General features: G+C 48.9%; 1 protein-coding gene across 1 annotated transcript in view; it reads left to right on the top strand.

The window, feature by feature from the left end:
• Positions 1–12,428, top strand: part of THOC1 (THO complex subunit 1) — a 79,733-nt gene that overhangs the window by 14,161 nt on the left and 53,144 nt on the right. Inside the window, exons 6-9 of the mRNA XM_056521678.1 lie at positions 5,919–5,967; positions 6,061–6,156; positions 6,627–6,709; positions 7,495–7,568. Of these exons, the coding sequence (XP_056377653.1) occupies positions 5,919–5,967; positions 6,061–6,156; positions 6,627–6,709; positions 7,495–7,568 (302 nt within the window). The remainder of the gene's footprint in view (positions 1–5,918; positions 5,968–6,060; positions 6,157–6,626; positions 6,710–7,494; positions 7,569–12,428) is intronic.

Below are 12,428 nucleotides of genomic sequence, written 5' to 3' on the forward strand. Positions count from 1 at the left end.
CAGGCGCTTCTAAGCATGCTGCTCCTGCCGCCGCCGCTCCTGAGGCTACCCGCTGTCTGTTCTCCTCATCAGAGGAGAACTGATTGCGGGAGTAGTTCTAGTTGATGCACCGTTATATTAAAAAAATAAAAAACATGCAGTTTTTCTGGCAATTTGGGGTAGTTTGTCGCCCTCTTGTGGCCACTCCTTGCATTGCATTATATTTGATTTAAGGTTAATGCCTGCTGTCCTGGGTTCCTAGACTCACTCATCTAACAGCTGAAGTACCTACGGCTGGCTTTCCGGCACCTCTCTACTGTGTGAGGTGTCCGATGGAACGACTCGCCCATACCAGTAAGCCGGACAGTGGTCTGCATGGTTTTCCTGTGCCGTTTGTCACATGTCTCACGGCCGATGTATCTGTTGCTGCAGTTCTGATACCCCACTGCTGGGTGTGGTATATTTAGGGCTGACCGATGTGTCTTCAGGACCCCTACCAATTAGCCAGACGGTTGTCTGCAGCGTTTCCTGTGCTGTTTCTCACACGTCTCGACGCTGAGGTGTCTGTGACTGCAGTTTCAATACCCCACTGCTGGGTGCGGTATATTGAGGTCTGCCGATGTGTCTTCAGGACCCATACCAGTAAGCCAGACAGTGGTCTGTATGGTTTCCTCTGCCGTCTGTCACACGTCTCACGGCTGATGTATCTGTTACTCCAGTTCCGATACCCCACTGCTGAGTGCGGTACGTGGAGAACTGACTGATGTGTCTTCAGGACCCACACCAGTAAGCCAGACAGTGGTCCCCATGGTTTCCTCTGCCGTTTATCACACGTCTTACAGCTGAGGTGTCTGTGGCTGCAGTTCCTATACCCCACTGCTGGGTGCGGTATATGGAGAACTGACCCGATGTGTCTTAAGGACCCTAAGGCTCACTACGAAGTCTTCTACGGACCCATTTCAGTAAGCCAGGCGGTAGTCTGCATGGTTTCCTACATCACCGGTCACACGTTTCACGGCAGATGCATCTGCGACTGGAGTTCCGGTTCCTCTCTACTGAGCGGGGTACCGATGGTATGCCTGGTTGTCTTCTGTCGATCCATGCCAGTATGCCGGACAGTGGTCTGCATACTTGACTATGCCGCCTGTCATACCTCAAAAGGCTGATGTATCTGCGGCTGGTGTTCCAGTCCCTCTCTACCGGGTAAGGTACTGATGGGATGAATAGTTGTCTTCTGTGAATCCATGCCAGTAAGCCTGGCAGTGGTCTGCATGGTTGCATACACCGCCTGTCATACATCAGATGGCTGATGTATCTGCTCCTGGGGTTCCTCACTACTCAGCGTAGTGCCGATGGTGTGCACAGTTGTCTTCTGTGGATCCGTGCCGGTTGGCCTGACAGTGATCTGCATAGTTGCCTACACCATCTGTCTGTCTTCAACGGCTTGGGTATCTGCAGCTTGAGTCCCGGTACCTCCTTGCTGGGAGGTGCCGATGGGACACATCCTTGTCTACTTTGGACCCATACCAGTAAGCCAGACGTTCGTCTGCTTGGTTGTCTACGCCGCCTGTCCTATGTCAACCAGCTGGTGTCTCTGCTTCTGCAGATTCGGTACCTCACTATTGTGTGAGGCGTCCAAAGTGTTCCATTATCTGCTATGGTCCCATACCAGTGAGCCAGACAGTGGTCTGTGTGGTTGCCTGCACCGCCTGTCATAAATCACGCGTCTGAGGTACCTGCGGCTGGAGTTCCGGTACTTCACTACTGAGCAAGGTGCCAATAAAATGATTCGTCTTCCATGGTCATATACCTGTGAGCCAGGTAGTGGTCTGCAAGGTTTCCTGTGCCACTTTTTACGCATCACATCACTGATGTATCTACAACTGGACTTCCACAACCTCACTACTGTGTGAGGTTTCCGCTGGGATGTCTCGCTGTCCCCCAGGGACTCATTCCAGTAAGCCGGACAGTTGTCTGCATTTTTTTTCTTCTGCCGCCTGTCACACGGCAGATGTTTTTGCGGCTAGTGTTCCAGTACCCCGCTGTTGTGCGTGGTATACGTGAAACTGACCCAGCGTGTCCCATGGACACTATACGGGATGTCAGGGATGCATTCCATGGTCCCTCTACTTCCCTATATCTCTCTCCAGGGGGCAGGGTTTCTTGGCCTCCCCGCCCTTTCACCTTTGTTGTAGGTGCTCAGTTATCTCCGGTCTGGCTGTTCCCTTTTCACTAACGCCTTTGGGGGTTTCCTTGCTGAGCCAGACTGCTACTTTGGGTCATCTTCCATGCATTGTCACACCGTGGACGGTGGTTCTCCACTGCCATGGTAATTTTCATATGAGTCTCTCGGAGTTGCCCCATGTGCCTTGTACACTGCACCACATACTGGTTTACAGGGTTGCCTGCTTTGACAGGTCCCTCTCTGCTTGCCTGCTACTCTGTCTACAGGCTGGTATGTCTCTCCCGTGTGCGGGACCAGACATGGCCATGGTCTCTTTGCCCTATGGCCAGACTGTGTCTGCTTGGTGTTTTAATCCACCTGGTCACCTCCCACATTCGGCTGCCACTGCAGCTGTAGTCCGTGCAGTCCCGCAGAGTGTGTGCACGTGGGTTCTTAGAACCCTTTTCTTCCTATAGGTCACACTGTGTCGGCCTTTTTCCTGCTCCACATTCATTCTTCATCTCCTGAGTCTGTGACTGCAGCCTTGGTGTTTGGCACCATTAGGAGATGAAGTGTGTTTTTTTTTTTTTTTTGTCTGTGGGTTCCGGGGCCTTTTGCAGAAACTGCTGTTGCGCTGTTCTCCTTCAGGTGCACTGTTGGTCTGCTGTGGGCGTGCCTCCCTTCCTGTTGGTCCCTTGGATGCCTGCGTTTTTTCACTGTGTCCGCAGTGTTGGTATGCCACTGTTGTCGTGGGGTCCTCATGTCTGTGTTCCTACACATGCTTGGTCCGCTTTGGAGGAGTGTAGCCACCTTTCTTTTGCTCGGTGAGTGCGCCCAGGGGCTTCCGGTGATTTTGTCTCCGCAGTTCCGTGGCGGTTGAGCACCTCTGTTCTGACATGGGGCCTGCTGGGTGCCTGTTGGTTCAGCCCCTCCCTGTTCTTCCGGGTTTCTTTCCGGGATCTCTGTCCAGGGTGACTGAGGTGCCTCCTCGTCACTCTCCGAATTATAGAGGATGGTATTAACAGCTCTGTTTCTATCTTTGCAGATGACACCAAGCTTTGTAGCACAGTACAGTCTATAGAGGATGTGCATAAGTTACAAGATGACTTGGATAGACTAAGTGTCTGGGCATCCACTTGGCAAATGAGGTTCAATGTGGATAAATGTAAAGTTATGCATCTGGGTACTAATAACATGCATGCATCGTATGTCTTAGGGGGGATTAAACTGGCAGAGTCACTGGTAGAGAAGGATCTGGGTGTACTTGTAGATCAGACTACAGAATAGCATGCAATGTCAGGCTGCTGCTTCCAAAGCCAGCAGGATATTGTCATGTATAAAAAGAGGCATGGACTCGAGGGACAGGGACATAATACTCCCCCTTTGTAAAGCATTTGTACGGCCTCACCTGGAATATGCTGTTCAGTTTTGGTCGCCTGTTCATAAAAGGGACACTGTGGAGCTGGAGAGGGTGCAGAGACGTGCTACTAAACTAATATGGGGCATGGAACATCTTAGCTATGAGGAGCGATTAAAGGAGTTACAATTATTTAGTCTTGAGAAGAGACGTTTAAGGGGGGATATGATAAACGTATATAAGTATATAAATGGCCCATACAAAAAATATGGCGAAAAACTGTTCCAGGTTAAACCCCCCCCCCCCAAAGGACGAGGGGGCACTCCCTCCGTCTGGAGAAGAAAAGGTTTAGTCTAAAGGGGCGACACTTCTTCTTTACCGTGAGGACTGTGAATTCATGGAACGGTCTACCTCAGGAACTGGTCACAGCAGGAACAATTAGCTTTAAAACAGGGTTAGATACATTCCTGGAACAAAATAACATTAATGCTTATGCAGAATTATAAAACTACACCCCTTCCCCTTATCCCCTTTCACCCTTCCCTTCAATAACCTGGTTGGACTTGATGGACGTATGTCTTTTTTCAACCATACTAACTATGTAACTTTGTAATTAACCCTCAACAGGGCTTGTATTTTTGGCCCAGCTTAGGGGTACGGGGCTCCGATCCCTCTTGGATCGCACGGTGACTCCTCCAGGCGGCGAGGGTTGCCGCTGGAGCCTGGGGGCTTCGTCCACCCAGTATTTGCATTTTCCTGCCCCTTCTGTGCCTAGTGCGCTTGCCAATTCCCTTTTCGCTTGGGGTGCGGGGATCAGGGTGCTTGTCGTAGGTCTGTATTTGAGTTGTCTCCTCAACCACCCTTGTTTTTCCCTCCTGGAGGGAGTGTTTGGTTTTTGCTGAGATGCATTCAACAGTGGTTTTTACTGTCTAGGCTTGTGTGCTTTCTGTCCGCTATCACAGCCTAGTGCTCTCCCTGGAAGGGTTATGTCCTTCTTACCCTTTGGTCCGTGTCACTCGTGCTGCATTGACGACAGAAGTCGTCTGGAGTGCTCTCTCCTATGCCCAGTCCCTGGGAGTCCAAGCTGGGCTCTCCTTGGTTCTCCCTCCGTTCCCTCCATGTTGGTCCCCTTGATTGGACTCTGCCATGCGATGCTGTGGTGTGCCTTGAGCCTTGGGGATGTTTCAGTTCTTGGTCATTTGTAGCGGTCCGGCCCCCGACTCCTCAGCGATCCATTGGTCGGGGTGGTATTTCTGTTCTGCTCTCCTTTACTTCTTTCTGGAAGTTTTTTTTTTTTTTTTTTGCAGAAGGTTTTTTTCGCGGGCATGTTTCCCTTTTCCTGTGGTTTCTTGTCTCTCTATATGACCCGGGTGCCTTGGGTCTCTACAGAGGGATGGACCTTGCCTTGGTGTCCTGGGCCTTCTCCTTGGACGGGAGATCTTACGGGGATCTCATTATTCTGGGCCTTGTATGTCTCCGACCTGGGGACTCGTTCCCAGTCCTTGAGGACATGCGAGTTCAGTCTGGGACTGTCTCCTTTTCGCTGTTGCTTGTTTTTTTTCCCCACCCTGGGGGACTGCTTTGGTATGCCCCATCAGTTAGGTGTCCCCCAATGAAGAGCGACCGAGAAAAGGAGATTTTTTTTTGTACTCGCCGTAAGATCTCTTTCTCGTAGCCTTCATTGGGGGACACCGCACCCACCCATTTCTTCTTGTTTCCGGTTCTTGGGTTGTTTTCCGGGATTCCTTTCTAGGGTCCTTCGGACGTTTTCCTTGCGGGCTTCTCCTACTGCTTTGTGACGAAACTGGTTGCCTCACTGCAGGTGGACGGGTATATCCTGCCAGGGAGGAGCCGACTTTTTTCTTTTTCCTAGTGTCAGCGCCTCCTAGTGGCAAGAGCATATACCCATCAGTTAGGTGTCCCCCAATGAAGACTACGAGAGAGAGATTTTACGGTGAGTACAAAAAAATCTCCCTTTTACCTTATATAACATGGTAAATCTGATGACAGGTTCCCTTCTAAGCAAAGTGCATATGTTGTGTTTTTGTTTTAAACAGCATTCTGGGGCATTTGGTGTGAATTGAGTCATTTGGAAAACCCTATGATTAGAGATGAGCGAAGTTACAGTGATTCGATTTGTCACGAACTTCACAAACTCTCTCCTAGGACTGTACCCACCCTTTCCAGCCCACCAGAGCACCTGAAAGCTGAACTAATTTATGCAGGCTAAAGTCAGCAACTGCCAAGCAGAGAAGTTTGTGATGAATCGAATCACTCCGCTTATCTCTACCCATGATTTATTAATTTATACTTCTAGTTATGTCTTATGGTTTTTGTGTATATGTGCTTTTATAAACAAAGTGTTAAAAGTTATCACTTCTATTATATTTAGGCATACTCTCTCTCTTCTGCTTTCAGAATATGTTTTATTCAGCTGGAAAGAACTACCTGCTTAGAATGTGTAATGGTAAGACTGTCAGAAAGTTTACTGGAGAGTTATTGAAGATCAATGTTGCATTCAATGACTGTTTTGTTTTCATTAAAATGTTGTTTTTTTCAGATCTCTTAAGAAGACTCTCTAAATCTCAAAATACTGTGTTCTGTGGAAGAATTCAGCTGTTCCTTGCACGCTTGTTTCCCCTCTCAGAAAAATCTGGTAAGATTCACATAATTTGTTTCATATTAAAGATGTGTCCCTGTCACAAAAAAAAAAAACTTTTGACATGTCACAGAGTTGTATCAGAAGTGTTCAGACCTCCAGCAATTGCTAGAATAAGCAGGGAGAGGCTGGTGACTGTGCACTTTGCTGTTTCTCCCTGCACGTTCTAGCGATTTGTGGGGGTTGAACACTGATATATCTCTTTGATGTCAAAAGTTTTTATTTTTTTTATTTTTTAAATAATAAACACTTTACTCTCAGATTAGTTTGTATATTCGTAAGACATTTTCTTTTTTTTTTTTGTATGAAACTGTAAATACATAAGTTTTACATTTAATTGGGGATTTTATTTATCACTACATGAAGCTTGCAGCCCCTGCCGACCTTGTAGGTAGCATGACTTCTAGATATTGCCTTTGTCATTATTAGGAATATCCTATTATAAAATATGTTTTTTTGTTTTAAAGGTTTGAATTTGCAAAGTCAATTTAACTTGGAGAATGTTACCGTTTATAATGTCAACGAACAGGAGAGCACTCTGGGACAAAAAGTAAGTTGTAATGTCTCAGGCAGTTTTCTATCGAATGTCAAAAGCTTTTTTTGAAGCAATGTCAAATGTTTTGATCATTTAAGGTCTGGGTGCTAAGACCCCCCTTCCCCCACATTCACTAGAAAGATCTGGGAGAAGTGCTCATCTCTGAGCTTTCCCCCCACCACCACCACTTCTCTCCTCACTGCAAGAGAGTGTCTATGGAGCCTCTCTCTACAGTGAAAAGAGAGAAGACTGAGAGAAAAGCTGGTTTGTTGGTACTAGCATTCAGAGGCAGTCTGACCAATCAAACTTTTGACATTTGCCTGTGACATGTCAATTTTTGCTATTGCACTCCTTATGGTAAATAAAAAAATATTTCTAATATACTTTGGTTAAAAAAAAAAAAAAAAGTTTTCTATGTTTTATTTGCACTTAAAAAAGCTCAAGAGCACATTTCCCCCATCTTATACACAGACTTAGGACCGAAGCCCAAACAAAGGAAGTGCAGCCTGGAGTGCTGAGGAGGGGGGGGGTGTCCAACCAACAGCATATGGCAGTTAAGTGTGAGAGAAGCTGTGATTGGATGAGGCTGGACACCCCCCCCCCTCTCAGCACTCCAGGCTGCACTTTGTGTTTGGCCCTCGGTCCTAAGGCTGTGTATAAGATGGGGGGAAAATGTGCTCTTGAGCTTTTTTAAGTGCAAGTAAACCATAGAAAACGTAATTTTTTTTAAATTTTAATGAGTTACCCTTTTAAGCTTTTTTTCTATTCTGGGGTTAATGTAGAATCTTTTTAATTATCAGCAAGTAGAGGACAGAGAAGATGGGATGGAGATTGAAGAAGGTGAAATGGGAGATGACGAAGCACCAAATAGTTCGTAAGTATGCTTTTATCCGTTATAAGAAATTTAAACTCCCCACATATGCGCTATTAATAGTGTAAGAGATCTGTTTTAACAGTTGATAGTTAACAGGAAAACATGACATTCTATATCTGCATTGTATTTTTATTTTTTTTTCCATTTCTGACCCACTATATAACACTGCGTCTTTAACTCAATAAAGACACAGTGATTTAGCTTTTTTAATTTATATTATTCATTTTCTTCATTGCTTTTTTAAAATTTTTTTTTTTCCTCCTTGCCGTATGAGGGCTTGTTTTTTGCACTGCCAATTGTACTTTGTAGTGATAGCACTCTACAAAACACACTTTTCACCACAAACTCTATGGTGGAACAAAATATTTGTAATGCAAAATTGAAAAAAAATAAGTTATTTTACTACTTTTGGGGGAAGGGTTGTTTTGTTTTCATGCACTGCACTTTTCGGTAAAAACAGCATGTTCTTTTTATTCTCTGGGTCCATACCATTACAAGGATATTCTATTTTTATAGGTTTATGTCTATTTTACTACTCTAAAAATAACATAATTAGTATGCTTAAAATGTTCCTTTCTCTATCGGCTCCATTGGGGGACACAGACCGTGGGTGTATGCTGCTGTCTCTAGGAGGTGTGACACTATGGTAATAAAAAGTTGGCTCCTCCCAGCAGGATATACCCGCCTTCAGGCCCTGAGGTAATCAGTTAAAGCTTAGTGTCTGAAGGAGGTGGACATGGTCTGGATTTCTCCAGACCAGGTCTTCTGATTTATTGTTTTCCTAGTATAGGAACGTGTTAGTTTTTTTCATTCCTTTTTCTTTCATGTTTTCAGGTGGGGACTCAGGGACTCCGGTTCTCTGTTTCCCCATTGCGAGTAAGGGGGCACAGACATTGCGTATATGCGCTGTTCACCCCCCCTCTCCAACGGTCAGCGCCTGGGTTAGTACCTCATGGGTCCGGGTCCCCCTATTTCTCTGCTCGCCTCGCTCGCACATAGCAGCTAGGCGTGATGCAGGGACAAAAAGCTGACTGAAGACTTCACAGAAGACTCCATTAGGTAAGTTCTTCTGACTGAGGTGAGTACATTTCCCTTTTTCCCTTAGGTGCAAGGACTTGCAACCTCTGGAGACCCTCAGTTTTTGGCCCACCTTTCAGGTTTATGGGGCTGGCTGGTACTGGGGCGAGCAGTGGCATCTTTGGGGGCATGATTTTTTTTTATTACACTGTGTAGGTGTTTTTTTTTTTTTTTCTTCTTACACTGTGTGTGAGTGTGTTTTACTATGCGGCTGCAGCCGCAGCGCCTTATATGCGGCTGACAGCCGCGGCTTTTTTACTGGCCGAGCGCACGGAGCGCCGGCTTACTTTCATTTTCTCCGGCAGCTGCTGCTGGTGTGTATGCCGCCCGCTCATTTCTCCCGAGCGCATATGCTGCTGACGTGCACTCGGGACAGGGAGCGGGTGCCATTACTGCTTCGTCCCCGACTTCTGCATAGCTCCGCCCCCAGGGTCGGAACTCTCTGGAGGTGCTTATTATGCAGTGGTATGTGTGGATAATGGGATACTGTCGGGTGCATGAAGTGCCGAATATTTGTATCGCCCGCTCACTTCCCTGCGGGCGCATATGCGGCTACATGTGCGCCCGGGGCAAGGAGCGGACGCCATTACTGTGGTTCTTTTCGGTGACCGGGGCGCTATAGCTCTGCCCCCAGGGCTGCCGGAGCTTATTGGAGGCGCGAGTCGCCCTCCAATCAGCGCTGTGCGCGCGATCCAAGTGGCGGGGGCCAATCAGTCAGTGCCCCTGCTCTGGTAACACCCCTCTCAGGGGTTAACACTTTACTGTTATAGGGGACGCTATTCTGTTCCTCCCTCTAAATTGACAACTAGACTACTAGTCTTCTATTTTGTCTGTATGACATATTATTCCTAAAATGCCCACTGGCTCTACCTGCTCCACTGCTCCCCCAGACCCCCTAGCTTCCCCGGATGTTACAGTTCCGGTGGATTCGGCCACCCCTTCAGCCTGGGTTTTCTTCCTATCCCAGTATATGGCTGACTTGACTCAAGTCAGCCTTGTGGTGGCTGAGGCCTCACGTGACATGGTGTCTACCTTGAAGAGGTCTGCCCTGCGCTGGCCCTCTGGTGGGTCCCACTCCTCTTTTCCACAAGCCTCACGCTCTCACGAAGCGTACTAGGAGTGTTTTGTCTGACTTTTACATTGAGTCTCCAGGTAGACGTGGGCGTCCCTCCGTGGGTCTCGCCTCCCTGTGTCATCTGGTCACAGACGTCGCTCCTCCAGAGGACGTTTCCGGAATCGCCGCTCTGCCACGCCAGAGCCGCGTACCCGGTCAGGGTCGCCTCCCTCCAGGGCTGCCTCCACGCGTTCACTTTCTCCTGGTGAACTGGCGGATGAGGCTTCCGAATCGGCATCTGACTCAGAGGACCGCTCGGATATAGTTGAAACTGTGAACTCATTGGTTGCAGCCATAAGAGACTCCTTTCACTTAGAGGACCCAGGATCTTCGGACGTTACTCCTGAAGTATCCTTTCATCGTGCTCAACTAGCACCTCAAGGGTTCAGCTCTCACGCTGAACGTCACATCCTTCTGGAATCTGCATGGAAACATCTGGACAAGAGGTTCATGGGAATGAAGAGGGTTCAAGTGCGTTACCCATTCGCCAAGGACCTTGCCTCTAAGGTGGTTTCCCCTCTCTCAATGGTTCCACCAATTTCCCGCCTCTCTAGGCTACTACACTGCCGCTGGCAGATGCAGCTGCCTTCAAAGACTCGACAGACCAGATGTTGGAGTCCTTAGCGGAGTTTGCCTCAGACACAGCAGGCTCTGGGTCCAATGCCCTCTTGTTGTGGTGCTCACAACTCAGTCAGGGTATCCTGGCAGGATTTTCCCCCGGAGGATCTATCTTGCTTTGGTTCTCCAATGCTGGGGACTTCTGTGCACAGCTTCCAGTCAGTCCGTCGTGCTGCCTTTGCTGTAGGTCTCCTAGCGGCCCTCCGCCGCCCCATGTGCCTTAGGGCGTGGGATGCGGATGCCGCCTCCAAAAGATCTCTTACCGAGTTGCCTTTTACTGGTACCCGTCTTTGACAAGCGACTTGACGAGATTATCTCTGTGGCGACTGGGGGTAAAAGTTACTTGTTGCCTCAAAATAGGGCTCGCTTTTCTTCACAGGCGAAGTCCTCTTCCTTTCGGACCTTTGGCCCCAATAAGGGGTCTCTGCAGGCGCCTTGGCGGGGCAAGAGGTCTCCCTCGTTCCGGGCGCGTTCGTCTTGGAAGTAGGACACCAACCGTTCTGACCAAATTGGGTAACCACAATCCCACTTCCACATGGAGTGCAGCCACCACCCGCAGGTTTTTCTCGGGTGGGAGGTCGTCTCTTACTTTTTTGAGACATCGGGACCACACACATTCAGGAAGTCCCGAACACCTCGGTCTCCTTCTCCGGGAAGCAGTCTAGGGAGGCCCTCTAGTCCCTGCCCAGGGAGTCATTGTCCCCGTTCCTACAGGGGAATATTTTCGTTTTTTTTTATTCCACCTTTTTTGTGGTCTCCCAGGAAGGCGGTTCTGTGCGGCCGATTCTGGGCCTCAAGCGTCTCGCCGTCATCTTCTCTGCCACTTCCGTGGCATCCAGGGCACAAGAGGAGTTTCCTTCCTCGGTGGATATCAAGGATGCCTACCTTCATATTCCTATATTTCCCGGCCATCTGCGGTTCCTCCGCCTTCCGGTTCCGGAGGGGCTTTTTCAATTCGTAGCCCTACCCTATGGTCTGGCCACTGCTCATCAGGTCTTTACCATGATCCTTGCACCAGTGATAGTCCTGTTGCGGTCGAGCGGAGTCTCAGTGATTCCTTACATGGACGACCTTCTCATCAAGGCTCTCATCAGAGTCCAGTCTCTAGAGACTGTGGATCTTACTCTCCAGGCCCTAAATCGCTTCGGGTGGACGTTCAGCCGAGACGAGTTGGTTCTCTCTCCCACCCAGTCTCTGATCCACTGGGACTTCACTCCACGAACTCTGGCCGCATTTGTCTTCTGCCGGACAGCCATCTGACGCTCCTGTCTGGAGTCCGCTCTCTTCGGGCCAAGGCCCCAGTTTCCATCCGAATTCGTATGGAAGTCTTGGGTCGGATGGTAGCGGCCATGGAGACTGTACCCGTTGCCCAGTTTTCTTTACTGTCCCCTTCAACTGGCGATTCTCTCTATCTATGAGACAGATCTCCTCTGTCTCTCGATCGCAAAGTTGCTCTCCCTCGTCAGATCCGTCAGTCTCTACTCTGGTGGCTCCGTTCCCCCCTTCTTTTTCAGGGGTGACCATTCCTTCCCTCCACGGGCAGGTAGCCACGACAGATGCCACTCTGTCGGGCTGGGGCGGTGTGTTCAGGGATTGGTCAGTTCAGGACCTCTGGTTTCTCCAGGAAGCCCTTCTCCCAATAGACATTCTGGACCTGGGGGCGATTGTTTTTTGTCTTCTTCATTGGGAGCCCCATCTTATGTCCCGTCCTGTCCGCACCCAGTCGGACAACGCCTCGACATCAGTCTGCACGGAGGCGCTCGCAGTTCGGCAGCATGGCCGAGGTGTCAAAGATTCTCCTCTGGACGGAACGTATTTTTCCAGCCTTTTTCAGCGGTTCCTTCCGGTTGTGCTCACTGGGAAGCGGACTTCCTCAGCCGGTCCTCAGCAGACCCCAGCGAGTGGTCTCTACATCCAGTATTCTTCGCGCAGATCTGCGACCTCTGGGGCATTCTAGACGGAGACCTTTTCGTGTCTTGCACAATCGGAAGATTCTTTCATTTGTGTTGAAGTCCCGGGACCCCCTGGCTCTAGCCGTGGCTGCTATTGGG

The sequence above is a fragment of the Hyla sarda genome, chromosome 5 (assembly GCF_029499605.1).
Source record: "Hyla sarda isolate aHylSar1 chromosome 5, aHylSar1.hap1, whole genome shotgun sequence".
Classification (NCBI taxonomy): domain Eukaryota; kingdom Metazoa; phylum Chordata; class Amphibia; order Anura; family Hylidae; genus Hyla; species Hyla sarda.